Source organism: Theobroma cacao, chromosome 2, assembly GCF_053813885.1.
Source record: "Theobroma cacao isolate CCN51 chromosome 2, ASM5381388v1, whole genome shotgun sequence".
NCBI classification, from domain to species: domain Eukaryota; kingdom Viridiplantae; phylum Streptophyta; class Magnoliopsida; order Malvales; family Malvaceae; genus Theobroma; species Theobroma cacao.
The window spans coordinates 7,707,528-7,734,573 of NC_142640.1; the positions used below are offsets into that span (position 1 = coordinate 7,707,528).

General features: G+C 37.5%; 5 protein-coding genes and 3 pseudogenes across 10 annotated transcripts; 1 reads left to right on the top strand and 7 right to left on the bottom strand.

The window, feature by feature from the left end:
* Positions 1 to 459: 459 nt before the first annotated feature.
* LOC18608345 (ENTH/ANTH/VHS superfamily protein) lies at positions 460 to 2,884 on the top strand. The gene is made up of 2 exons (XM_088803856.1): positions 460 to 1,545; positions 1,700 to 2,884. Exons 1-2 carry the CDS (start codon positions 906 to 908, stop codon positions 2,806 to 2,808), a joined length of 1,749 nt encoding a protein of 582 aa, XP_088659982.1. The 5' UTR covers positions 460 to 905; the 3' UTR covers positions 2,809 to 2,884.
* Positions 2,885 to 3,491: 607 nt separating this feature from the next.
* Positions 3,492 to 4,682, bottom strand: LOC18608346 (vacuolar iron transporter homolog 2.1-like). Its single transcript, XM_007042978.3, has one exon. It carries the CDS (start codon positions 4,577 to 4,579, stop codon positions 3,758 to 3,760), a length of 822 nt encoding a protein of 273 aa, XP_007043040.3. The 5' UTR covers positions 4,580 to 4,682; the 3' UTR covers positions 3,492 to 3,757.
* A 1,214-nt stretch (positions 4,683 to 5,896) lies between these two features.
* LOC18608347 (uncharacterized) lies at positions 5,897 to 9,544 on the bottom strand. Of its 5 annotated transcripts, none has more exons than XR_016024531.1 (5): positions 8,341 to 9,544; positions 8,032 to 8,222; positions 7,690 to 7,882; positions 7,093 to 7,257; positions 5,897 to 6,986 (listed from the first exon to the last, which is right to left on the bottom strand). XR_016024531.1 is itself a non-coding variant. In XM_018116529.2 (2 exons), the coding sequence occupies exon 1, from the start codon at positions 9,368 to 9,370 to the stop codon at positions 8,042 to 8,044; it is 1,329 nt and encodes a 442-aa protein (XP_017972018.1). In that variant the 5' UTR covers positions 9,371 to 9,544; the 3' UTR covers positions 7,457 to 7,882; positions 8,032 to 8,041. The 5 variants fall into 5 exon arrangements, 1 of the variants encoding a protein (XP_017972018.1); XR_001926835.2 differs by having other exon boundaries at positions 5,897 to 6,239; positions 6,314 to 6,986; positions 8,032 to 9,544; XR_001926836.2 differs by having other exon boundaries at positions 7,093 to 7,254; positions 8,032 to 9,544.
* Positions 8,190 to 12,503, bottom strand: LOC18608348 (Tetratricopeptide repeat (TPR)-like superfamily protein). Its single transcript, XM_007042981.3, has 2 exons — positions 9,962 to 12,503; positions 8,190 to 8,222 (listed from the first exon to the last, which is right to left on the bottom strand). Exon 1 carries the CDS (start codon positions 12,274 to 12,276, stop codon positions 10,048 to 10,050), a length of 2,229 nt encoding a protein of 742 aa, XP_007043043.2. The 5' UTR covers positions 12,277 to 12,503; the 3' UTR covers positions 8,190 to 8,222; positions 9,962 to 10,047.
* A 113-nt stretch (positions 12,504 to 12,616) lies between these two features.
* On the bottom strand, positions 12,617 to 16,520 carry GAUT3 (galacturonosyltransferase 3). Of its 2 annotated transcripts, XM_018116031.2 has the most exons (10): positions 16,283 to 16,520; positions 16,150 to 16,212; positions 15,780 to 15,832; positions 15,644 to 15,686; positions 15,420 to 15,467; positions 15,213 to 15,350; positions 14,791 to 14,934; positions 14,369 to 14,706; positions 13,336 to 14,281; positions 12,617 to 13,107 (listed from the first exon to the last, which is right to left on the bottom strand). In XM_018116031.2, the coding sequence occupies exons 1-10, from the start codon at positions 16,289 to 16,291 to the stop codon at positions 12,832 to 12,834; spliced, it is 2,058 nt and encodes a 685-aa protein (XP_017971520.1). In that variant the 5' UTR covers positions 16,292 to 16,520; the 3' UTR covers positions 12,617 to 12,831. The 2 variants fall into 2 exon arrangements, with proteins under 2 accessions (XP_017971520.1, XP_017971521.1); XM_018116032.2 differs by lacking the exon at positions 15,420 to 15,467 and having other exon boundaries at positions 16,283 to 16,519.
* A 1,858-nt stretch (positions 16,521 to 18,378) lies between these two features.
* Positions 18,379 to 19,519, bottom strand: LOC18608350 (dehydrodolichyl diphosphate synthase CPT3 pseudogene; annotated as a pseudogene).
* Positions 19,520 to 20,372: 853 nt separating this feature from the next.
* On the bottom strand, positions 20,373 to 21,395 carry LOC18608351 (dehydrodolichyl diphosphate synthase CPT3 pseudogene; annotated as a pseudogene).
* Positions 21,396 to 22,741: 1,346 nt separating this feature from the next.
* Positions 22,742 to 23,792, bottom strand: LOC18608352 (dehydrodolichyl diphosphate synthase CPT3 pseudogene; annotated as a pseudogene).
* Positions 23,793 to 27,046: the final 3,254 nt, after the last annotated feature.

Here is a 27,046-nt window from a genome sequence, read left to right on the forward strand (position 1 = left end):
CGGAGAAGGACCAACTTTCATGCATGGCACAAGATAGAGGTCATCCACCAAAGTCTAAGTAGTAATTAAGTAACCAAATATCTATTCCAATTAAATAAAGCATATTTCATTAAATATGTCTATCGACTGCTACACTGTGATGTCTATCGACGTGAAGCATTTCTTTTAGCGGTCCATATGCAACTCTGAAAAGGTCAAAGGCTGAACAAACCTGACCTGCCCCAGAATTTCCCTTGACACAACTGCAAGCTAAAATTTTATGTCACAAAAATCGAGTTTTCGTTTGGGGACAGTTAATTAGCAGTTGCCATATGGCTTCTTGTCTTCCGTTGAAACTTTTCTTGTTCGTGCGAACGTAACGGGCAAAAAAGAGGCAATGCATGGTTGAATGAGAGCAAGAATACATAACCTTTGATTTAGGCAACAACAAAAGCAAAAGAAAAAAATAAACAGGTAAAAGACAGTGAAAGAGGGAAGAGGAAGGTTTTACACGAGGAGAGGAGAAAAATATATCGTCATCGTCTTCTTCCTTCTCCCTTCCTCCCCTCCCATCAACAATCTTCTCTAACGATTGTTGTTGGGAATTTTACTCTCATTTTGCATTTTTCCCAGACTACATCTGGGACGTTCTTTTCCAATTAAGGCCAAAAAGCTAGCGAGGTGTTGTCCCCGGAAACAGGTGGGATTCCATTGCTTATGTTTTCCAAGATTCTGAGCATTCATTTTTCCTATTTTCCCTCAAGCATTGATCTAGACTCTGGATATCATTTCACTTTTTGATCATAACAAGCTTTGATTAAATTTTACCAGTTTTAGTTATTGGCCATTGTTAAAGCTCAAAAACCGAGGCAGAAGCTATAACCATTCGAGCTACTTGGGTGATTTAATTAGTAGCTTAAAAATCCATGGCTCCAAGCAAGATCAGAAGAGCCCTTGGGCATGTCAAGGACCAGACCAGCATAAGCCTGGCCAAAGTTGGCGGCATTACCTCACTCTCCGACCTCGATGTTGCCATTGTTAAGGCAACAAGGCACGAAGAATACCCAGCTGAAGAGAGACACATTCGAGAAATACTTAGTTTAACCTCCTATTCACGTGCTTACATCAGTGCCTGCGTTAACACCCTCTCAAGACGCCTCAACAAGACCAAAAATTGGACAGTGGCGCTGAAAACCCTTATGTTGATCCAGCGGCTTCTGGCCGAGGGTGATCCAGCGTACGAACAAGAGATTTTCTTTTCAACGAGGCGTGGGACTCGTATTCTCAACATGTCAGATTTCCGTGATACTTCACAATCCAACTCCTGGGATTACTCTGCATTTGTGCGTACCTATGCACTGTACCTTGATGAGAGATTGGAATACAAGATGCAAGGACGGCGTGGGAAACGTAGCGCGTATATACATGATGAAGAAGAGGAAGAAAACGATAAGGCAATCGTTGTCAGATCCACACCAGTCCGTGAGATGAAGACTGAGCAAATATTTTCAAGGTTGCAGCATTTGCAGCAGCTCCTTGAGCGCTTCTTAGCCTGTCGACCAACAGGTTTGAGTATCAGGCATTAATGTATTAGTAGTTTCTTTGCCGAGGTTCCTAGTTATAAAACTTGTTGGAGCTTATTTGCATTGAGGATATGAGGTTATTTGCTTTTCTTGTGAAATGGTATCAAGAGTAATTTGCTTTTCTTGGATTGAAACAGGCTCAGCAAAGTGCAACAGGGTCGTGAGCGTGGCTCTTTACCCAATAGTGAAAGAAAGTTTCCAGATATATTACGACATAACAGAAATATTGGGAATTTTAATCGACCGTTTCATGGAGCTTGATGTTTCTGAATCCGTGAAAGTCTATGAGAATTTTTCCCGTGTAGGGAAGCAGTTTGATGAGCTTGAGAATTTCTATTCCTGGTGCAAGAGTGTCGGCCTTGCACGCGCTTCTGAGTATCCGGAAATTGAGAAAATTACGCAGAAAAAACTTGACCTCATTGATGAGTTTATCCGTGACAAGTCTGTGTTGGCACAAGGCAAGAGTATCCGGGATGAAGTTAAGGATGAACCGGTACCACAGCAGGAAGTTAAAGAAACGGAAGCAAGGGAAGAAGACATGAATGCCATCAAGGCGCTACCAGCCCCGGAAGATTTCTCTGAAGCCCCTGCTGAGGAAGAACCCGAGCAAGAAGAGGAAGAAGATAATTCGAAAGCTATTGTTGTGCAACAAGAGGGTGACTTATTGAACCTAGGAGAGGATGCAATTTCAAGTGAAGATCACGCAGACAAATTGGCGTTGGCTTTGTTTGATGGTGCCGCAACTTCCGGTCCTCCGCCAGGTCCAGGATGGGAAGCTTTCAAGGACGAAGCCGATTGGGAATCTGCCCTGGTTCAATCAGCAAGCAACTTAAACCACCAGAGAACGACACTTGCAGGTGGGTTAGACATGTTATTGCTTGATGGCATGTACCAACAGGGCCAAACAATGGCAGCCATGGCTTCATCAGGTTATGCAGCAACGGGCAGTGCTAGTAGCGTTGCATTTGGCTCAGCCGGAAGACCTGCAATGCTAGCATTACCGGCACCCCCATCACCCGATGGAAAGAACACGGGAACAAACGGTGGTGATCCATTCGCGGCGTCGCTTGTGGTGGCGCCACCGTCATACGTGCAAATGTCAGACATGGAGAAGAAGCAGAAGCTGTTGGTGGAAGAACGCGCAATGTGGGAGCAATATAAAAGGAATGGAATGCAAGGACATATTGGAATGTCGAATCTACAAACATATCCTTACAGCCAAGGAGGGTACACGCATGGCAATTGAAAAGCTTTTCAGTCTCGAAAAGTCAATAGGCCTTGATGTGTTTAGTCTTTTGCTTTTTTTGTTGTTAATTTTTCGTGAGGTTCAGATTGTCTAATCAACTTGATGCATCAAGAGATTAAAAATGGTGCTTCAAACTTTTGGTAGGATATCAAAATTGTATGATTAATTTGCAAATGTGACCAACCATATACCTATAATTTCCCCAATTCTAATTCAACACTTTTGCTTTTGATAAAAATCAAAGAAAGTGTAAGAAAGAAAATTTAAGAATTACTTTTACCCAATTAAACACTTTTTTATGAATATATACATTTAAGGATTCTTCAGTTTTTAAATTTCATTTGTTAAGAAGGTGGCATTATATGATCTATTGATTGTGCATAAAATTTATATATAATAATATAAAATTTTTTGATGATTCTATTTAAGGATTTTAACTCGAATTTTTTACCTTTACCAGAGGTTGAAGGTCATTAAAAAATTATGGCAACACGTGGCTCCAAAAAATATTGTTTAATTACATTTCACAATTGTCACCAACCAACTTTAACAATAGATTTAGCATATTCACGGTTCACACAAAAGAGCTTTAATGGTGACAAATTCATGACTAAGTAATTTCCACTTCCTTTTTTCAATCCTTCCACAAGAAAGGAAGAGAAAACCATGAATTAGCAAGAATATAAATAATTTATTATACTAGTTATTTGTTGTAGAATTGGGCTACGGATATTATATATCATTGCACAAATTTAATTATTGTAGCTAATATTTTACATTTAACTAAATCTTATTGTTTTTACATAATTTGTCCCAAACACACTTAATTCTTGACGAAGAAAAGGAAAAAGAGATTAAGCCACACCGAGCCCTTGCATGTATAACAATTTGCATTGGGCAGTAGAACATGCAAGGAGAAAGAAGAAAGAAGAGTTGAGGATGAAGCAACTCAAATTTGCATCCCACCAGAGCCAATCAACTTGGTGAGCCCAAAAGTAATAGCCATGGCCATCCATCCTCCAACAAGCACCCTGGCGCTAGACTTCACCACCGGAGTCCCCCCAAGCAAAGAACCCACCGCTCCAAACACCATCAAAGCTATGGTAGCAACCGCAACCACCACTGCCATCCTCACCTTATGGTCCCTTATGAAAGCTGCTGCCAATAGCGGAAGCACTGCACCAACTGAGAAGGCCAAGGCTGATGCTGCAGCAGCTAGTCCTGGATTGGGCAGCTGCTCCTTCTGATCACCCACTTCCTCATTACCGTGAACATTTTCACTCTCTCTCTTTTGCTTCTCTCTTTTCATTTGAGCTATCTCTACATCCCTTTGGGTATACACAGACACAAACTCTCCAATTGCCATGCTGCAGGCTCCAGCAACCAACCCTGCGAAACCAGCAACGATCATGGCTTTGACGTCTTCTTTAACAGAGCCAACACCCATCATTAGAGATGCAATGGAAACTAATCCATCGTTGGCTCCCAACACAGCGGCCCGAAGCCACTGTCCTCTCTGAGAGTAGTCAAACTCATTATCTGCAGGTTCTTGAACCTGATTTTTCTCAGTGTCGTTTACATGTATAGACATCTCAACCTTGTCAAGCGATGAAAGTTGACGAGTTTGGGGGGCAGCCATGATGGACAAAAACAAGGATAATAATAATAATAATAATAATATTCTCAAAGGAAGAAAATAGGATGAGAAAGGAAGACTTGTGGAGGACACACGCCCCTCATTGAGAGAATTTATAGAGCAAGATTTTGGCATGGTGAGTGACCAAGTAGGCTGATTCTGAATTATGATGGGCAGCGATGAAGGAATGTGGATGGCACACGCTCCTAACAATTGATTAATGTATGTATATTCCAATATGCTTTTAGTTCATTTCATTGCATAATATCCAATTGGATTCAGCAGTGAGAGCCTGAATCAATTAATGCAAACCAGTCTAGCTAGTACTGTCTTAATAAAAATGCTCATGTATCATATATATATATATATATGTATAGCAAGTTTCAATATCTTACAACTGTCAATTTCTAGTTCTGCATTACCAGTAGAGTCATCACTGTGAATTTCAGAGCAAGAGCTTGGAATCTAACGTGAACACTGTTTCTTTACTCTCTAAATTACATTTTATGTATACGGCAACCAACATCACTTTTCATTTCTTTTTTTGCCATTTATTACATAATTAGGTTTTCATTTCATTTTCTCCATCCCAATCCCATCACATACTTGGGGTTTCGAATTTGGTAGCATGGCATTTAGCAGCAAAAAAAATAAAAAAATAAAAAAAATTGAATTCTCTAAGGAACCATTCAAGTGAAAAAAACAAAAAAAAAAAAAACGAAGCTATGAGTTGGGTTTATGTTCTCTATTGGCTGGAAACTATTCCAAGATTAGTTGAAAGCAAGCGATTCTACAACTGGCAGTTTCTAATATTGATGTCACTGGTGGAATTATTGCTGCAAAATTATGTGGAAAGTAGTTGCTTATAGACACTAATTGTTTTTCTACAAGTTGTTACTTGGCTCGAGTTCAGATATCCAGTATCAAACCTCAGCTATTTGTGCACACACATTCCTGATCATCTTCAACATATTGGGTAAATGTTCCAAATAACTGTGATCACTAGCTCAGTCGTAAGTGTCTGCTTGTGGGTCTCAAAACTCAAATGACTACTTGGTTTTAAATTATTGCTTCTTTTTATTTTTTTCCAAAAGAAAGAAAAACAAGAAAAGAGCACCTAAAGTGACGTTCCAATTATTATAAACTTAGAAAAAGAGGCGTTGGCATGTAATTGAATGGAGTGCTCGAACGTATGGAAAGGGGCTGAATTTGTTTGTAAACATGGCTGGTCTAGTGGAATTGGAGGTGGATTTGCTGACTTGGAGACCATCCATTTGATTATTAGATATTACTTAATAATGAATAAAACAGTAGGTTTTAGGGAAGTGCGCCACCCACACGAAAGATGCCGATATCGGCCCCAATCGTGATGGTGTGCAGTCTACACGACATATCCTTCTTTTAGCTAAAATAATGAACCAAGGCTCAACTTCCTTCACCTTTACAACCAAATTTTACACGTTTCCACCCCACATTCTATCCCTTTTTCTACGTCTTCTGGGATGGTTTAAAGCCCACCATTGTTAATATACCTTCCCCCACTTTCAACTCTCTGCTTTTTGAAAGTAAAAAAATCTCAAGTGGGGAAAGTAGGTTGATTCTTCTTTTTTTTATTTTTATTGGAAGACATCGTAGGCGACACCAAATCAACATGGGAGGTGGGGGTTGAGTGCAATGATTCACCCAAGGCTCCATCTCCCGTCACTTATAAGTTCTGCCTAGCACTCCTCTTATCCAGTAATATTTTAAATTTAATCCTCAAAATGTAGAATTTAATCCCTCTGCCAAAATATAACTGCACAAAAATGTAAACACATGTTATTGCAGCTGGATAATCGCAATATCGCATGCATATTTAGGCAACTAGACCTTCAATTTAGTGCAGCTGGATGCCCAATCTCGTGCATCTTGGAATGCGACATTTGTTGATACATGTTATGTGAAAAAAAAAAAATTCAATGAATCATACTCTCAAATAGAAGTATTGGCAAAACAAGGGGCTTTCCATTAATTCTAAGACAGCATACTCCGCTATTAAGTAAAAAGGAAAAATTATTGCTTTCTATTTGATTGTGTCCGAACCACATCCACTGAATGCTAACATGTTTATCTCAGGCAAGCATTTTACAAAAGTTAATGAAACAGATAAAATTTGGAAAATCGAAAATGTTGAAAACAAATTTCGCATTAGAACAAAATGTTGATTATTGTTACAGGCAATAGAACAAATCTTAAGACATAAACGTGATGCACTCAATATTAAAACATTCTTTAGTAAAATTTCCAAAAGGCTTCATTGATTAAAAGTGAAGAGTTGTCTAACATTAAAATTTAACCAAAAACTGTTAAATGAGTCAAGATGAACCAAAAAGGGAACTTGCCTAACCAAGATTCTCAAGAAATGATCTAGCTTAAGTCCTTCCATTTAGCAATTTTGCATGATGTCACCACTTTCAACACTGAACCTTATGCTTTGTGCTTGTTCACCAAGATCACATTCAATGCAACAAAATAGCCCCTTACTGAGCACTGGTGACCAATACTACATAAATGGCAAAATTTGAAAAGCCATTAGACCAAAAAAAAGGGGCGGGCTAACTTCACATTTAACCTCTTTACCATAGTGTTCACAAAGTAAGCATACGCACCATTTTGCAGCAATTCCATTAGTCTTCAGGGGGCAATAGTCCATTATAGTTTATAATCAAGTGCTTTGTTGCAATGAGTAAATCATCTACAAATGGCTATCACCATGTAAGGTATTGCTTCAATTTAGCTTGTCAATAATCCAAGGATCATCATCAGTGGAACTACTGTGCAAACAGAACAATGAACTTTCATAGATAACATCATAAATACAAGGGGATATTTTGCCAAATGAAAAGAAGAAATATTTTGCTCAATATTATGCTGAATGTATTGATGATTTAAAAATAGGTTATCTCCAACATCTATGACTGTATTCAAAAACATTTTCATCCAGACCTCATTTAAATATATCCCTGCAAAACATTCAGAAGATGGCACAAACACTGATATAGAGGGGTCAAATGTTAAGAGCTCATGATACACATTATTTCCTGATACAAAATCCACACTTAAAATGAGGGTCCCCACTTTTATTTTCCAATAATTTAGAAGAAATCAAATTTTTTTTTTTCTTGAAACTGCCACTTATTGGACATGTTTAGGGGCAATTACAACTCCAAAATCACAGGAAGGCAACACAAACGTTAGGCACTTACCCATCCAATATGTGGATATTCCCATGACCACGAGACTTTTTAAGTTGCAACCAGAAACCTCCAAAAGTTATAAGACTATCTTCAGCAGCACTTTTTCCTCAACTGGCTTGCAATTATATACACCAGCTACTCTGAAGAGCATCTTCAAAGCATCCCAGACAAATTATCCACAACCAATCCAAGGAAAAGAATGCTGCGATGAATAACAACAAAGGAAAATCAGAAAACAGGGCAGGCAACTGTATAAAAATTTCCATTACAACTGAGACTATTTGGAAAAAGAAAAAGAAAACGAAAAAAAATTAATAAAAAGTACAATAAGAAGGCTGAACTTTCCATTACCTTCTTCAGGCTACGAGTCACTTGCACCAGCTGCAGCTTGATGAGGAATATCACAATGTTGGAGTGTTGAAGTTGAGATCATTAGAGATTCTGGCAGTCGAGGACCTGTAGCCTGACTTTCAAGGTTATATTCCTCACACAGGAACTTAATTTTGCCATTTGGAGTTTCCTTCGAGTTTGATTTCTTCCTACTGTAGGTTAACAAATAATGAACAAGTTTCACATCAGACCGTGTATCCTTAAAGACAGTACAGTCATCTTGGTAATTACAAGGTTTAGACTCAGATTTCATGCTACTATGAAACCCACTTGAGTTCAACAACAAACTAGAACAACTCTCCTCTCTCTCCTTCATTCTTATTTCAACACCACAATCTTCCTTGCATTCGCTGTGCTTTCTACGCCGTTTATAAACTAACTTAGTTGGTTTCTTTCTGCGCCGTACATAAACCATCTCAGTTGGTTCATTTCCACACCAAGCATAAACTATCTGGGTTGGTTTCTGACTACGCCGAGCATAAACTATCTCAGTTGGTTTCAAGCCACTGAAAACCCTATTACCAGCAATCAAAAACTCCAAACCATTTTGATCACCCAATATTCTGTTCTTTGAAATCCTAGGCGAACTATTCATTGCCCTATGCAACCGAAACGCCAATTCAGCATCATCACACTCTTCCAATGCATTACTCGCCAATTCCACAGCCCGCTTGGCCACAATGGCTTTCTTAACCGCCATTTCCCTAGCCTTAACTGCCGCCTCAACCTTCTTCCCCATCGCATAATTCGCATCTTTCACTACAGATTCCAACAACTTAGCCCCCCCACCGTCTCTATTATCCAAAATGCTAGAATTCTTGGCTTTCTTATTGCGCCTGAAATTACCCCTTTTACGAGCAATCTGTTTGGGGACCCAACAATCGATGCAAACCGTAAATTCCGAACCGCAAATAGAGAAGGACCACGGCGGAACAGATTTGCAATTTAAAAAACAAGTTTTGTGAAGGGAACGCTTACATTGGCCACAAGAAAAGTAATCTTCGGAGGCTTCTTTAAAACAATAAGAGCAGATTTCGGATGAGTCAACGCGATGATAACATCTAGAGCAGAGGAGAACAATGCGCCACTCGCTGTAAAGCGTTTGAATTCGGTTCTTGCCGTTGGCGGTGTCGGTTCGGGATCCGCAGGCTTGGCATTCTGTCAAGTTGGGGAGGTCCCGGGTCTTTTTGGGGGAAGAGAGATCCAACGGCGGCGGAGTTGTGGGCTTAGCGCAATCGGAGAGGTGGCGCTTGCGAGAAGAGGGAGGGGTGCCGGATGTCGTTCTGAGACCGGGTGCCATAATGATTCCGCTCAGATTGTGAGAGGAGGGGGAATTAGGGTTTTACAGTTACGGTTCGCATTGAAACGAAATTGTGAGGATGAGATTTTGAGGAAATTTTAGGGTTTTGACTTTTGGGAATTTCAAATTCCACGAGATAAGACTGTTTTTACTTTGCGTCACGCTCTTTCCACTCTAATATTAGTGAACCACCCTTGAGTTTGACAAATTTTTTTTATATATTACTATGTACATGGGTTCTAAATATTAAAAAGTTAAATAAAAATACAAATTGATTGAATAAATTAATCTTTTCATTTTTTAACAACTTCTTCTAAAAGAAAAAAAGTAAAGGAGAAAAATAAAAGATAAAGGAAAAATAAGAAAAATAAAAATAAATCATGTTTTTATTCAATTTTTTTTTTCACTTTTCACCTCTTGCTCAATTTTTAATCATATGTACATTACAACCTTTCAACTTGCAATTGAGTACGTCCATTATATCTTTTAGTCAGATAATAATCAAATTTATTTTCATTTTCTTCATAGGCATCACTACAAATGTGTATTATCATGAATCCTTGGTTCAGCAGCAGTAACAGGTGTACCTACTGATTGAATCGAACATCAATTGCTGTCAATCTTGACCTAGCTCATTCGATCACAAGATCATGCTCACAAGGAGACGAACATACACTTCAGCATTCAACAACTCGCGAGTGAATCCTTTCGTCAATATTCATGCAACTATGAAGCTGCGTAACCATGATGTCTACCTCTTGAGCGCGGGGGTTGGAGCAATCCCCTGCAAGAAATCTCCAAGCTCGGTCGCCAACATGAACCAAGCTGTAGCCAGCAGAGACCGTCAGCCCTCTCTCTTTCACCAACCGTCTCATTCTCGTTGCGCTTCCCCATAAACCTTCCGCAGCATACATGCTTGATCCAAGCAAATATCCTGCTGAGTTCATAGGCTCCAGCTCAAGAACATGAGAGAGAGCTCCTGCACCAAGCTCACTGTTTCCATGGCTTCTACAGGCACTCAAAATAGCTCCCCAAGCACTTGCACCAGCCTTATGACCATCAGGGATGTGGTTAATCAATTCCACCGCACTGTCAAGCTTTCCAGCACGACCCAACATGTCAATCACGCACGAATAATGTTCCAACCCGAGCACTGTCCCATATTCATGGACCATTGATTTTAAAAAAGAAAGGCCTTCTTCAATTAACCCTCCATGACTACATGCAGATAGTGCTGAGAGAGTAGTTACAGAGTTCGGCTTCAGACCCTGCAATTTCATTTCTGGGAGCAATGCCAATGCTTCTCTGGGAAGACCATTCATACCATACGCTGCTACCATGGCACTCCATGACAAGACATTTTTCTCTGGCATTCCATCGAAGACCTTTCTGGAGGTATCAATGGCACCACATTTTGCATACATATCAACAATTGCAGTTGCAACAGCTACATCGGCTGCAAAGCCACTTCTGATTGCAACTCCATGGGCCCATTTTGACCTTCTCAGTTCAGCAGAAAGAGAACACGCTCCAAGAAGATTTATGATGGTAATGCCAGTGGGCTTCTCCATTGTTTTGCTCATCTCGCAGAAAACCCCAACTGCCTCATCAGGCTTGCCACAGTGAGCTAATCCAGCTACCATGGTGCTCCATGACACCACATCCCTTTCCTTCAAGCCATCGAAAAGTTTCCATGCATGATCAACAAGATTGCACTTCGCATAAGCGTCGATTAAAGAATTTATGACTGATTCATTCGATTCATACTTCTGTCTGATTATTATACAGTGAACAGACTTGCACTGAGATGGGTACACAAAATGTTTGCATATTTGAAGAAAATTCACAAGAGTCACCTCATCTACCTCAACTCCTTCCTTCCCCATCAAATTAAACAGCAATAAAGCTTCTGAATACTTCTCATTGAGGACAAATCCAGATATGATAGAATTCCATGAAACAATGTTCTTTTGAGACATCTCCCTGTAAACTTGAAAGGCAGAATCAACATCCTTGCACTTTGAATACATATCAATTAAGGTATTCCCTATAAACAAATCATTATTGTCTCCTCTTCTGATCACCACTCCATGGACCAACTTTCCCATATGAATGTCCTCTAATCTTGCGCAGGCCTTTAGAACACTTGCTGTGGTTACACCATCTGGTTGGATCCCATCCTCAGACACCATTTCCTGGAACAACTTCAAGCCAATTTCTGCTTCCTCAATTTGCACATAACCCTCAATCATCACACTCCAAGAGATAACATCTTTATTACACATTTCATCAAACAAGATTCGCGCGCCCATTAAGTCTGTATCCATATACATGCTCAACAAGGAGTTCTGAATAGAGTCAATGGCACATAATCCACTCCTAATCGTGTACCCATGAATTTCTAATCCTTCATGGTAAGCTCCAATACTGCGGCATGCCTGAATTACAAGAACCAATGTGGAAGCATTCGGTGCAAACCCAGCTACCCTAGCCTTATTAAACCACCTTAAACCTTCTTTTAGAACACCCTGATCAAGGTGCCCATAAATAATAATATTCCAAGACACTGAATCCCTATTCTGCATGCAATCAAAAGCACCCAATGCTGATTCCAAGTCCCCACATTTCATGTAAAAGTCCACAATGGAATTCCCAATGGAAGCAAATGATTGATAACCTTGTTTGATCAAACATGCATGGACTGATTTCCCATCTGTGGGGGAGAGGTTCAGACATGCTTTGAGAATGGGAGGGAACACTGAAGGATCTGATGGATGAACTCCATATCTCTTCATCTCCTGATAGTGAGAAAACACCTCTAGCCATTTTCCAACACGGTATGATTCTTTGATTCTCAAACTCCAGCTTGGGAGCTTTGAACCCCAGAGGTTTGTCGGAAAGCGCATGGCGAATCAAAATACATAATAGTAATTGAAAAGTTCAACATCACCCAACTTGTTAAACTGCTTGTGAAACAACTGAACCCTGCAGACCTGGCTTTCCTCAAATTTTCTCGTTTCTCATATTATATTATGAAGTTGAGTTACAGTTCCTACCTTGTTGACGACGTGCGAGAGAAGGCATGAACTGGTAGTAAACAGAATGAAAGAAAAAGCCGGTAAGACAGGGTGGGCACTTTCAAGAAGCGAATTTTGAAGTAAACGCATAGGGCTGGCAACCCAGATATGATTTCTCACTCATTTTGAATTGTGTCCCAGCCAGTGGAGCTCGAGGCATTAGTGAAAATTGAACAAAAACAAAAATGCATATCTAGCTAATTAAATAAATGTTAAGGCGAAAATCTTATTACATAGAAAAAGAATAAAGAAGATGATGATATTCCTACCAAAGCAACAAAGAACCATAAAAATTTTCCCTTTTCTTCTCTTTGCCGTAACAAAAGAATTACATGTGTGAATAAGTGAAAGCAAGAAGGAAAAAAAAAAAAAATTGGCCAACTATTATTCACTTATGTTGCAGAGTCGTAAATAATAGTTATCGACCTTTACATATTTAGACCAGTATGACTTGTACTTGGCGATGGCCAGATCCAACCATGGCTTATAGTTTCCATTGTAATGGATGACAGCTGCATTTTCTATCTCAGTTTGGTTGAGGGCTGGGTCATACCCAAGTCCTAAGACATGCCATTTTCGATCCAGTGGATAAGTCAAGTTATAGAATGTGATCAGTCCTGGCGGCAATGTGCCCAGCTTCCAAAGAGTTCTATCCTCATTCTGCAAAGCAGTTTCTTCATCAGTCGCAATATTCAGGAAACTACTGACAAAAAGATGTTTAGAAACTCAGAGTACATAACAATCAAAATGCCTTTTAAGTTATGCTAATATGACAGACATAGGAGAAAACAGTTTTCTGTGGAGAAAAAAAATATAATTTTGCATTAGAAGGAAAACAGAAACTTGTAAGAGAATTGAAACGTCAGAAAAGCTGTAGGGAAGCATTACCATATCTTGCCAACGATGATATATTCCTGTTATGTTTCGCTTTCTCCATTCCTTCAAATCAAAAATATTCATCCCAAATGCCCAACCACAAGCATTTGAGTCAAAATTCTCTGAGATTTTTGGATTGGAGAAGTTGAGATACTTGTCAAATCTATGAAAGCTCTCTTTGCAGGTCTCCACTGCACCATTCACCATTCCTTGCAGATCTACATCCCAAAGAGGTGTCAAATCTTTCTGAACTACAATATCATCATCCAAAAATAGGATCTTGTGGAGTTTTGGGTACACTTCAGGAAGGTAGAATCTAAGATGATTCAGCATCGATAAGTATTTCGGATTCCTGTATTTGAGATGGTCAGATCCAACAGAAAGAGAGGATGGGTGATTTGCCTTGAAATAATATTCTTTAACTCTGGAAGATTCAAGTTGACGAAGAACAGAACAGTAAGAGGAATTCAGCCACTTGAAATCATCGATGTTCTCAACCTGGATTGTTGCTTTTTCAGGTGCATTCAAGATAAACCACATTTTCATTGCAGCAAAATTCAGTTTATCAGTGACTATATGGAAAACATGTTTCTCAGGCTCATTTGCATGCAGCACTGTAGAATTGACAACCACAGATGTTGCCAGTACGTTATCAGAAAAGATGGCATAATGGTATAGAGAAGGGTCTTCAAGCTTTTCTTTATTAAGATCCTTTTTGTTTTGATATCCATCAATGAAGTAGTCTGCTGCTAGCTGCAGAGGTAGGCAATGCAATGGTTTTGGGACAGTTTTTGCAGCTAGCTGAATCAAGAAGGCACTCCTTTTCTTCAGTGAACCTACATTATCTTCTGCTGACTGAAGCATGGCTCGAAGCTTTCTTGCAACTGTGAGACAATCATAGAGTTGATCCTTTGCTATAGACAGAGCATGGCCCATTGCTTTTGCATGATCAAGTGCACTGGAAATAGAACAACATACTTTCGAATGAAAACCAAAAATACATCTACCTGATAACCAGAAAACAGTGGACATAAAGTAATTATACCTTGGATGAAGCTCAGCATCAGAATTTGCTTCTCCAATAACATGTAGACTTTCTCTGACACATTTCAAAAGAGAATTGTAAAGGGCATTTTGGTTCTTAGACTTAGCAATGTTTGCATATGCCTTCGCCATAATAATCTGGTCACGCATAAGCTTCAAGGTAGAATCAGAATTAGGATTTTCAAAATCTTTTCTCCATAGGCTGTATTTTCCCTTGCCAACAGTGTCCATATTTGTCAAGCTCTCAATTGCTGCTGTTGCTTGCATCTGCTTGTCAGCCTCTTTATCTTGACGGATGAGTTCTGCAGTACGGAAATCCCTCCTTTTTTGCCGCAATATCTGAAGAGTATAAATACTATGACAAATCTAGACCAACCATGCAGGATGCATAAAGTAAATACACAGTAGTGTCAGACATTTTACCTGACGCTTGAACTTCACAGGGCTCCATGATGCCCTCTGAAGACTTTGAATTTCACCTTCCTCCAACTGATGATCATCTATAAAATGTTCAACCATTCCTTCAAATGTTTTCCTAGGTTGATATGAATCTTTCAGTTTAAGCACCTAGGAGATAATTTTTCAATCAGGGATGTCAACAACTTGAACTAGGAAACAGTAGATAAATTAGGGCTGATGATATAATTTTCTTTTTCCTGGCCATGTAACCTGCATAACTGTTGAAACTGTTCAAGCTGATGATAGGACGGTGCTTAGATCATAACCTTATTTTAGCTATAGTAGCTGTTATGAATTTGAACACGATGAATAAGCATTGAAAACTTAATTTTGAGTATAGGACCATGAATTACGAAAACCAGTTTTGCAAAATAAAATGGAAGTACCTGTGGGCCCTTAAGGTTGTCAGGATCTCCATTACTAGGGTTTTCCAGAACCCATGAAGCAGAAAGGTCCTTCATTTTCACCCTACTAGTTCTAACAGTGCCAGAAGCATCGCTGTAAGTTGCAATTATGTCAATATCCTGTATGAAACAAATATATATGAGCATCATTAGAATCAGTAGTTAAGAGGAAAAAGCTCCACTCCTTACCTTCTCACTGTCATTGAGAATTAGAGCAGCAGAGGAAGCATCCTCTTCCTGCTCAGTCAATATTCGAGGTTATGCAATGTATTTAAGAAAACAATTTTTTCAATGTAAGAAATCATGAAAATGCAGGCAAAGGTATGGCAGACGATAATTAGTCATGGAAACCGCCAAATTTCAATAAATCAAAACTACAACATGATTCAATGGTATAAATATGATGAAGGAACCTTTCTGTCATACTGCGGCTGATATGCTTTAAGTCCCCTTCCACTGAAAGACATAACATTAAACAAACAATCAAAGATCAATTAAATTTAGGAAGAAAAAATCTCCAAAAATAAAACTTCTTAGAAATGATCTTACGTTGTTTTATTATCTGATATGTCTGCATCAGCATTAACAATACTGAAAAAAACCTGACAGAATATATACCAGGCATTACCGGTGTCAATTTACATTCTTAACAATAATTAACTAAAAAACGGCATAGAAAGAGAACAGAGCAAGGAATTAATTATCTAATAAATGCTCGCATTTTTCATTTTATTTTAATATTACGATTGATTCGGGTATTAACTTAATCAAATTACATAAAAGATCTAAAACATTTATAATCGATCCATTAAAACCCTAAAAAGGACAAAACAACTATTTTAAATCCAAATTAAGCAGATTGAGAGAAGTGAGGAGATTTGAGAGTGATAGAGAGAGGGAGAGATGCCAGAGTGCGTACAAATATGAAACAGGTGAGTAGAACGGAATCGAAGCGCCAGAAACTCCTCGAACCTGCTTCCATCTATAGGGAAGAGAGATTTGATTTTGGATTTTGCTTAAAGTCCAGTAGGAGTGTGACGAACGAGACTTACATATGTCATCAATCAAGATCGCTTTATTTCGCCGTCCTTTGTCCCTTTTTTCTTTTCTTTTTATCTGTCTTTGTCGACGACTCGTCGTCTTCTTCAACTACGCGTTTCTCTAAAGTGCGCCCGGAAGCTCACGAAACCAGTGCGGCTCAACCAAATCAGTTCTCCGACCGCTTTGACACTTTCTAATTTTTCCTTTTTCTTTTGTTAATTTGACGATAATGAAAGTGATTTTTTTTTCTATTAAAATAAAGAGTAAAAGCCGAATTAATATCACATAAAAAAAATATAGTAATAGTACTAGCATAATCTTAGCAAAATGTTTTTAGTCAAAACATGTTAAATTGAGGATTTGAAATTAACATGTTGTGTTGGTGCTTCAAATTTTCATGGCTCCACTTGGAAAACAACAAGAGAGTAGGTTATAGCACCGTCAACCACAGATGACTTTAATGGATTAAAAAATGTTTTACCTAAATGAGGATATTATTATGATAAGAAATGATAAGGTTATAATTTTGCTGGGTAATCCAAGTGAGATACATAAAATATTTTATCTTTTAAATTAATATTTTTATGTATGTTATATTATCATTATTTTTATATTTTCTCTATAAATTTGAAACCACTTATGACACTATTTATTCAAAGAATAAAATAAAATAGTTATTTTATGAGAATAGAATAAGGAATGAATAAAATAAAATAATTATTATATTATTTGGTTTATAAAATTGAATAAGGTAAGAATTGTTATTATAACTTATTCTGATAGGAATAGTTTTGAAATAATTAAGAAATAAATGATAAAATGATAAAATTATTTTTTATTATAATTTAATAAATTAGGCAAAATTAATCATTATTATAATTTAATAATATATTTTTCTTTTTTAATCTTTTAATTTTATTTTCATTAAAATTTTAAAATATTAATAATTTATTATTAAATTATTAATATGATTTTTATTTCAATTTCTTTTTATTTTTTCACTATTTGTATTTTTATTTTTTAATCTTTTCATTTCTATTTTCATTAAAAATTTAAACACTAATAACTTATTATTAAATTATTAATATATTTTTGTATTTTAATTTCTTTTTACTTTTTCTTTTTTTATTCTCATTTTTTATTTGTAGGTTGTAATTATTTTCAATAAATAGGGACATTTTTGTCCACTAAATTTTTGACTCTATTCCATAGTCATGGAATAGCCATTAACAAGGAGAGGTGGGGAATGGCCAAACCAAGATTTTGGAGAATAACCATTATTCCCAACTTCAAAAACCAACCAAACAAAAAAATAAAAATGAGAAAGGAATAAGGGGGGCAGTAGCTTAGCTAATCCCCCGCACCAACCGTCCCATTAATGCAATCATTAAAATAACACAATTATAAGAAAAATTAGCCTCTATGCACATTTTATGTAAGTAAAATCAAGTCATGTATTACAAAATATCTACTTTTAATCCATATAATTTAATTTATGTGGAGAAGAGAATATTAACTAATGCAAATTATGATTATTATATTATGGAATCTTTTTAATTCATCTTATTCTAAGTCGATGCTTTTAATCAACCTCACAAAAGAGAAACAATGTAAAATATTAAGATATAATATTTTTAAATTTTTTTAAATTATTTAAATAATTTTTATTTTTTTATTAAATTCAATCAAGTTTTTATATTTTTATTTCAAATCAAATAAATTTTTATAATTAATGATTGATTAAATGTTATTAATTAAAAGTCACTTATTATTTTTTATAACATGTAATAGTAACATGAAAAATAAAAAATGTCAAGCGATTTGATCATTGTACCACATCTGTCGTGTTATCATTTAATTACAAGTTATTTTTTAATTAACAACAACAAGTTGATTGTAATAGACCTTTAAGTATATAAGTCTATTTAATTCAAAATAAAATATAAAAATTTAATTCAATATAATAAAAAATAAAATTTTATTTAAATTTTACTAAATAAATCAAAAGATTTTTTTCAAGTATTATATCAAAGATTAACTATGACCGTTCATAAAAAATTCATTGTCCCCATGAAAACGAAAAAGAAAAAACAATTTATTTCGCTCATAAGCAAAATAATTGCAATTTTATTACTCTTCATATTTCTCTGGGATCAGATTATTGAGAAAACACAAAGAGAAAGGAAAAGCTTAGCCACCAAAAACGAAAACGGAAAGAACATCAGGAGTTTTATCGTACGGTAAGGATCGTATTCATATTTGCTTCTTTTTTTTCTTCTCCAAATAATAGTGGTTTCGCTGGAAGTTCAAAACCGCCCAAACCAGATGCCAACAACTAATCCCAGGCCAAAGCTGAGAGAAAGAAATCAAACAGCTATTAGCACTTTGCCACAGCAGGAAATTACTCAGCCGATTTTCACCTGAAGTACGAATTATAATGTCAGGATCAGGTGCAATTGCCATGTACATGTGCTTCTCAATATCTGCTAACTTTAAAACGTGGTTGCCCTGCCCCGGATTACACATGCTGATCCTCCCTTCTGAAATCGACTCCTGAAGTTGAATCTGAGCCAGCTTTTCTTGACAAGTTTCTTGAATAGCATGTAGGATTTCATTCCTGGAAGTGTAGGCAAAGCAGACTGTGAGCAAAGTATTAGAGTTGTTGGCGGTAGCCACCATCAGTCTCTTGGCTGCATCCTTAATGGGGTCGCTTAAGAGTTCCATGTTCCCTGAGAAATGAACCTTGACTCCATAGCGGCTAAATAAGCTATCTTTTTTACTTAATTCTAGTTCGATCTTCTCCAGCATCAGATCCATGATATATTGAACTTTGTCAGGCCCACGCTTGAAATTATCGATGCTGAAGGCGTAGGCTGTTATATATTTTATCCCCAGTTCACAGCAGTAAATAACCATGAGCATGAGGGCCAAATACCCAGCTTTGTGTCCTGCCCCCTCTTTAAGGTTTCGCTGCTCTCCATATCTTCTATTTCCATCCATTATGAAGGAAATGTGAGTAGGGAGTCTACCAACAGAAAGAACAGAGAATATGCATTTTCGTTGTAAGTAGCTCAGTTTCCAGAGGAACCGTCTTGCTGATATACTTATTCCACCTTTCTCCATATGCAGGGTCATCGCTCGATATAAGCAAAACTATTATGATCCCACTCGGTTGGAATTGACATGAAAGTAAGAAGAGATGACAAAAACAATGGTGTTAACTGTGTGTAGAGAGGAAGGAAGAAAAAACAGAGCAGCGGATGGAGAGAAAGATTCTTCATTAGTCAGCAAACTCAAAATATATACAAGGATCATATGGCAACACTTGTTTACAAAAGGGACAAGTGTTATTAACTTGAACATGCACAAAGACACCTCATGTCAGCTGGTGTACTACACCTAATAACCACGAAGCAAAATACAAAGTAAAACAAAAGATAATATAAATGCATGCTGAGTCAATGCATGCTTTATCTCTTACAGGAATAAAGCACTATCCTTTTGTTGTATTTGATAAAGAAAGCGATTCTGATGCAAAGTACTCGCTGTTAAGTTAGTCCATTTCCTTGGCGATACACCATTCCCTTGATATTTTCAAGGCCTCCTCACGCATTGATTTCTAAATAATTACATGCCTATGAAGGTCAACAAGTTGCCCAAATTTGCATCTTACTCAAGCAAGTTACTACAAACTACATACAATATAATATGGTTGAACTTGTTCTGTAAACCGAGTTGTGCTTTATGAATTTGCGAGTCTCAGAGTGACTTCATCTGGTAATTTGTACTTGAACTTTTATAGCACCTTCATGCTTAGCGATTTTTATTTAGAAAGTAAGACCAGTGACGCGTAGCTTTTGATTAGAAACAATTGGCTGATCTCAGGAGCAATCCTATAGAAACTTAAGCCTGATATTTGCGAGTATGACTGACAATTTGTCTAGGATACCCCTGCTTGTACATATGGAGAATTCAGATTCACAAATTCCCGTTGAAATAATCTTACCCCGGAGCAAAAGGAGCTTGTAATTGCAGCAAACAAAACATGTGCGTCATCTAGGAATGTAAAAGAAAAATGCCCTTTGCGTGGCTTGTATCCTATTGACAGTGCATTGTCTCTTGTTTATTGCAGTTGCATATAATATGTTATTGTGGGACAAGAGTATTAACTCTAATACAAGAACGAACTCGCTGACCAGAATAATAACGACAATACTATGATTTACTAGGTGGAGAGGACGAAAAGTATGAACCATTTGCAAGGTCTACAGCTGCCTTTTTTTTCTTCCCAAAATAGGGGTGGTTTCGTTGAAAATCCAAGACCACCCACGCCAGATGCCAGATGCCAAACTTGGGCCAAAGTGTGAACGAGGAAGACAACCGGCTGCAAGAAGTCTGCCACAGAAGGAAATTGCTTAGGCGGTACTCCCCCGCCGTGCGGATCAAAATGTCAGGATCTGGTGCAATGCCCATATACATGTGCTTTTCAATATCTTCTAACTTTATAAGGTCTTGATCACCCTGATGAATATCTCCATTCTTACCTTGTAAACCGTTGCTAGCATCAATGCCGCTGATTTCTTGAATATGATCACATTTCTCTCTGCATGATTCTCGAACAGCATGCAAGATCTCGTCGGTGCTATTGTAGGCAACGCAAATCGTGAAGACAAATTTAGAGTTATCAGCAGTAGATTCCATAAGTCTCTCGGCTGGAATTCTAATATCTGCCCCCAAGAGTTGTAGGTTTCCTGCAAAATGAACTCTCATTGGACAACGTTTCACCATCCTAGTCAAGAGCGGAATACTTTCCCTCACCAAATCCATAACTTTTTGAACTTCCTCTGGCTTTCTTTTGAAATTATCGATGCTGAAGGCATAAACAGTAAGATGTTTCACACCAAGCTCGTAGCAGCAAACGAGCATGTACAAGAGAGCCAAAGTCCCTGCCTCATAACCTGCCCCTTTATCTACCTTCTTGGTTTTAGCATATCTTCGGTTTCCATCCATAATGATTGCAATGTGAGAGGGGATTGGACCAACTCTAAGAACTCGAAAGACACATTTTCTAAAGATACTTCTCCATCCAGACAAGATTTTGCTTTCAATAACTCCTTTCTCCATATCAAATTGTTCTACTTAAAGTGACAGATGAGATACGAAGTTGCAGAGTAAAATATTTAAGGCACCATTTCATTGTCATGCTTTTATCGGTAACGCGCCAAGACAGCCGATCCAGTGGTCATGTTGGATGCGTGACAACTTATCACAAACACTGAAGTGGCATGCAATTTGTTTGTTCCAGGAATTGCTCTACTAACCTTGTCAATTTAAAGCTGAGGGAAAACCTCTCTTCATTTTTTTACTACTCCCACTTTTGTTTTTCTGAGAATTGCTAAAAGAGTCAATAATTTCTGTCCCAAGCATGGCATAATGGGTGCCACTGTAGACATAAACAAAATTCTTGGATCACATTGACAGCAATCTATCCTTATTTGGGCTTCAGTCGTTAGCCCACATAGCACTAACTCTTATTATTTTTACTACATATGTATTACGCGTAGATAATTAATTACGTGGATATCATAATTATAAAAACAAAAATATATATTTAATTGTGAATTATTTTAATTAATTCTTGATTAATTAAAATTTAAAGTACAAACATATAAAATATATGTGAGTAACAAAATTTATCTTCATGAAAAACACTAAAATTAAACAAATCTAATATCTAAAATAATTTATTTTATAACTACCAATATAGTGTAATAGATGTCTTAACTTGTGAATTCAGATGCACCATTCCTTTATATTTTTGAGGCCTCATACACTGATTTCTAAATTATTACATGCCCATAAAGGCTAAGAAGTTGCCCAAATTTGCATCTTACTCAAGCAAGTTACTAAATATATATATAAATATGGTTCAACTTGTACTGTAAACCAAGTCGTGCATTATAGCTTATAAAAATTAACTTCTATTATTATAAAGCTTTTGGCCGATGTACCTTCCCTGTTAAGTGATGAAAACGTGGATACAAATGTTTTGGGTAATTTCCACTTAAGCATGCAATCAGTATAAAACTACTACTGCTATGCTTATTTCTTAGAGTACAGATGAGAAACCGAGATATGAATTGGCAAGTCTCAGATCGAGTGACTTGACACGGTAATTTGTACTTGGAACTTTTATAGCACCTTCATGTACTAAGTGATTTTTATTTAGAAAAAGTAAGACCACCGATGCATATGTTTTGATTAGAGACAATTGGCTGATCTGAGGAGAAATTCTAGAGAAACTTAAGCCCGATATTTTTAAGTATGACCTGACAATTTGTCCAGGATAACCCTGCTTGTAAATTTGGAGAATTCATATTGGCAAATTCGCGTTGGAATAATCTCATCGCTTGTAATTGCGGCAAACAAAACATGTGCCTCATCTAGGAATGAAAAAGAAAACTGCCCTTTGCGTGAATTGTATCCTACTGACAGTGCATACATACTGCATAGTCTCTTGTTTATTGCAGTTGTACATAACATGTTATGGTGGGACAAGAGTATCAACTCTGACACAAGAAACAACTCGCAGACCGGAATAATAACGACATACTATGATTTACTAGGTGGAGATGACGAAGAGTATGAACCATTTACAAGGTCTACAGCTGCATTTCTTTTCCTCCCATAATAATGGTGGTTTCGCTGAAAATTCAAGACCACCCACACCAGTTGCCAGATGCCAATCTCCGGCCAAAGTGTGACCAAGGAGGACAACTGGCAGCCAGAAGTCTGCCATAGAAGGAAGTTGCTTAGGCGGTGCTCGTCCCCTGTGCGGATCAAAATGTCAGGATCTGGTGTAATGGCCATATACATGTGCTTTTCAATATCTACTAACTTTATAAGGTCTTGATCACCCAGATGACTATCTTCATTCTCACCCAGGAAACCGTTGTTAGCATCATTTGCCCTGATTTCTGGAATATGATCACATTTTTCTTTACAAGATTCTTGAACTACATGCATGATCTCGTCGGTGGAAGTGTAGACAACACAAAGTGTGAAGATAAATTTAGAGTTATCAGCAGTAGCGTCCATAAGTCTCTTGGCTGGAATTCTAATATCTGCACTCAAGAGTTCTAAGCTTCCTGCAAAATGAACTCTGATTGGACGATGCTTCACTATCCTAGTCAAGAGAGGAATACATTCCCTCAACAAATCCATAATTTTTTGAACTTCCTCTGGCTTTCTTCTGAAATTATCGATGCTGAAGGCATAAGCAGACAGATGTTTCACGCCAAGCTCGTAGCAATAAATAAGCAAGCACAAGAGAGCCAAAGCCCCTGCATCATGACCTGCCCCTTCTTCTAGCTTCTTCTTTTTGGCATATCTTCGGTTTCCATCCATAATGACAGCAATATGAGAGGGGATTGGACCAACTCTGAGAACTCGAAAGAAACATTTTCTAACGAACCTTATCCATCCAGACAAGATTTTTCTTGGAATAACTTCTTTCTCCATATCAAACTGTTCTACGTAAAGTGGCAGATGAGATGCAGAGTTCCAGACTGAGATATTTAAGGCGCCATGTCTTTGTCATGCTCGAATCAGTTACGCGCCAAGACAACCGATCCATTGGTCAATTTTTGCAGCATTTCTCGTTCATGTTGGAAGCGTGACACTGAAGTGGCAATGAAATTTTTTTTGTTCCAGGAATCGCTGTAACTACCTTAGCACTGGTCTTAATCCTAACCTAACGAGAGCTGCAGCTTAGCCCAATGTGATACGTAACGAAGGGGTCGCCACTTAGCCATTGATATATAATACATAATTATTGGTTAGGTTTCATTAGGATTCACTACATAAAAAACACCTTTTACTAATAGAACTGATTCTGTCAGTAAAATGCGATCGATATTTACCAACAGAATGAAGATTGTGAGATATACTAATGGATTATTGACGGAATACTGACAAAATATTCCAACGGAATAAATTCTATTAGTATTCCTTTGGTAATATAATGGTACGTATAAATAGTAAGATGGCGGGAAATTTAGTGATGGAACAATTCTGTCGGTAACATGTTATCGACAGAAGTTGCCAACCACCTAGCTGAAGGGCTATGTGATTGGTTAGGCATTTGTAACATTATCGATGGATATGTCGGCAGAATTTTCAGTATTAATTTTTAGAATACCGACGAAGGTGTTTGCCGACGTATCCGTTGGTAGTGCATATTTAAAATCCCCAAGCAGGATTTTTCTCCAATTTACCTTATTCTAATTACCTACAAAACCATTCGTCGGTAATCTTAATAAAATCCACGCTTGGGATTCTTCTTCTCATTTCTCCCTCTACTATTTTCTCTCTTTTTTCTCCTCTCCATTTTGCTCTCTCTCTTCACTCTCCAATTTCTCTTCTTTCCTTTTTGCTCTCCCTTCAAATCCGAGTGCCTCTTCCTATCTGCCAACAACCAACCCATGCCAACTGTAGATGAACCCGAAGCCTATGAACCCGAAGCCTTATCCCATCATTCTTTTCCAATCAGCCGACCATCGTTGAGCTGCCGGTGCCACTGCCCTTGCCTTAGCCAAGAAAATCTTCTCCTTTTTGTATACTTACAATTAGACCCGTCAATATGGGCCTGGCCCATAGGGCTGGCTCTTTTTTTTTTATTAAATATGGGGTAAGTTGGGTTTGAATATTTTAGGCTCATATTATAACCGGGCTTAAATGTGCTAGCCCGTTTGATTAGGGAGTTGACTCGGGTTAGGACAGGCCAGTCCGACGAGCCAAAAAAATTAATTATAGGTAATTACTAATTAACCAACTAAGCCTAGTAAGACCCAAGTCCCAAGAGGCCCAATTACCCAAGAGTAAGACACAAGACCAAGAGGCCCAACCGCCCAAGTCCCTAATTGGCTAACTCCCTAACCGGCTGCTAACCCAGTTACCCTAAATCTGCAAATCCCCAAATCCCCCATCGCCCGACTGCCCGAGACATTTGTTCTGCACCACTGCCCGACTTCTGGACAAAAATTCCCTAAATCGGCAATCAGCAATCGCCTAAGGCCTAACCACTAGATCCCCAAATCCCCCGCCTAAGTCCTTTCTCATTTTGCTTCCCGTTCCCGACTATAAAGCTTCTCGACTTCTGCTATCTCTATAAGTCCTCACTCCTCACTTCCCGACATGATTACGGTTATATTTGTTATGGGATAATAGTTATTTTCAGCATTGGAATTTTTCCTTTTTGAGCATGCATTGCAATAATGTTGCTAATGCTGAGAGTTTGGAAGAACAGTCTTTAGTTTGGGAAACGACACTATATTAATTGGTTCTTTAAGTAACCAAATCTAGTTTAAGGGATTGTGAGAATGGTTTGTCATTGTGTTGTCAGATAATTAAATACTAACTTTGAACTGCTTTGTTTGCTAATTCTTTGTGTATGTAACAGTATGTTTGCTTTTAGTTTGTGCATTTTTAAGGGTAGACGTTCATTTTTATGCTTGTTCACCACAAAACAACCCTAACCCCTTATGCATTCACTAACAGAAAAAAAAAAACAGTTGGGCAGGTTGAGGTAGATTTGAGATTACTGGTGGATATAAAACTAGTTATTTAATACTTGTAGTAAGCAGTAAATTTCACTATGAATTGTGAATTTGTGAAATGTTAGAAAATGAATTCACCCTTGCCTACAATCCAACTCTTGAATTGGATCAATCAGTTTTTATAAATTTTTAATATTTTTTATTCATGTTTATGTTATTTGAAGGTAACGATGATGAATCAATCAGTTGAAAACTGTATAAATGTGGATGATGACGTGAACATTTTGAATGAGGATGAAATTCCCTCTCAATCTCATATATCTGAATCTAAACAATTGAATAAAAGGGCCAAAAAAGAAACTTTAAATGTTTGGAATTATTTCACTAAAATAGGCAAAAAGCAAGATGGAGTAGAAAGGGCAATTTGTAACGGTCGTAAGGGGAAGTATAAGGTTGGCCTTAAACTTGGTGGCTCTAATTATGGTACTTCACATTTGCGTCGTCACATTGACACTTGTATATTCATTTCCTATTTTAATCCACATAAAATGCTAATGGTTTATGAAGGGAAAGTAAAGGCTAGAAAGTTTAATCTTAGGATTTCGCGTGACATGCTTGCTGAAGCCATAATTGAGCATGACTTGCTTTATACTTTTGTTGAATTTGATAAGATTAGAGCTTGGGCTAAGTATGTAAATCCATATGTGGTGATGCCTTCTAGAAACACTGTTGTATCTGATGTCCAGAGAATTCATTTAAAAGAGAAAGAGAAACTTAAACAAGCTATGGCTAAGGTACCTAATAGAATTTGTTTGACTTCTGATATATGGACAGCATCTACTTCTGAGGGCTATATTTGTTTGACTGCTTACTTTGTCAATGAAAATTGGAAGTTATGTAGCAAGTTACTCAATTTTTGTCGTATGCCTCCTCCACATACTGGAGTTGAATTAGCTGCTACTGTATTTGATTGTTTGAAAGAATGGGGAATAGATAGAAAAGTTTTCTCTCTTACTTTAGATAATGCTTATGCTAATGATAACATGCAAGGTATCTTGAAAGACCATCTTCATTTGCAAAGTAGCTTGATTTGTGATGGTGAATTTTTTCATGTACGTTGTTGTGCTCATATATTAAATTTGATTGTTCAAGAGGGCTTGAAAGCAATCAATGAAGCATTGTTTAAAATTAGGGAGAGTGTGAAATATGTAAAGGCAT

Excerpts from the sequence above, each read along its gene's own strand:
- LOC18608345 (XM_088803856.1), top strand. The coding sequence starts at position 906 with ATGGCTCCAAGCAAGATCAGAAGAGCCCTTGGGCATGTCAAGGACCAG. Across the intron at positions 1,546-1,699 it reads CTTAGCCTGTCGACCAACAG|GCTCAGCAAAGTGCAACAGG; the intron begins GTTTGAGTATCA and ends GGATTGAAACAG.
- LOC18608348 (XM_007042981.3), bottom strand. The coding sequence starts at position 12,276 with ATGCGCTTTCCGACAAACCTCTGGGGTTCAAAGCTCCCAAGCTGGAGT.
- LOC18608347 (XM_018116529.2), bottom strand. The coding sequence starts at position 9,370 with ATGGCACCCGGTCTCAGAACGACATCCGGCACCCCTCCCTCTTCTCGC.
- LOC18608346 (XM_007042978.3), bottom strand. The coding sequence starts at position 4,579 with ATGCCAAAATCTTGCTCTATAAATTCTCTCAATGAGGGGCGTGTGTCC.
- GAUT3 (XM_018116031.2), bottom strand. Across the intron at positions 15,468-15,643 it reads AGCCGCAGTATGACAGAAAG|GAAGAGGATGCTTCCTCTGC; the intron begins GTTCCTTCATCA and ends TTGACTGAGCAG. Across the intron at positions 13,108-13,335 it reads ATCATCGTTGGCAAGATATG|AATGAGGATAGAACTCTTTG; the intron begins GTAATGCTTCCC and ends ACTGCTTTGCAG.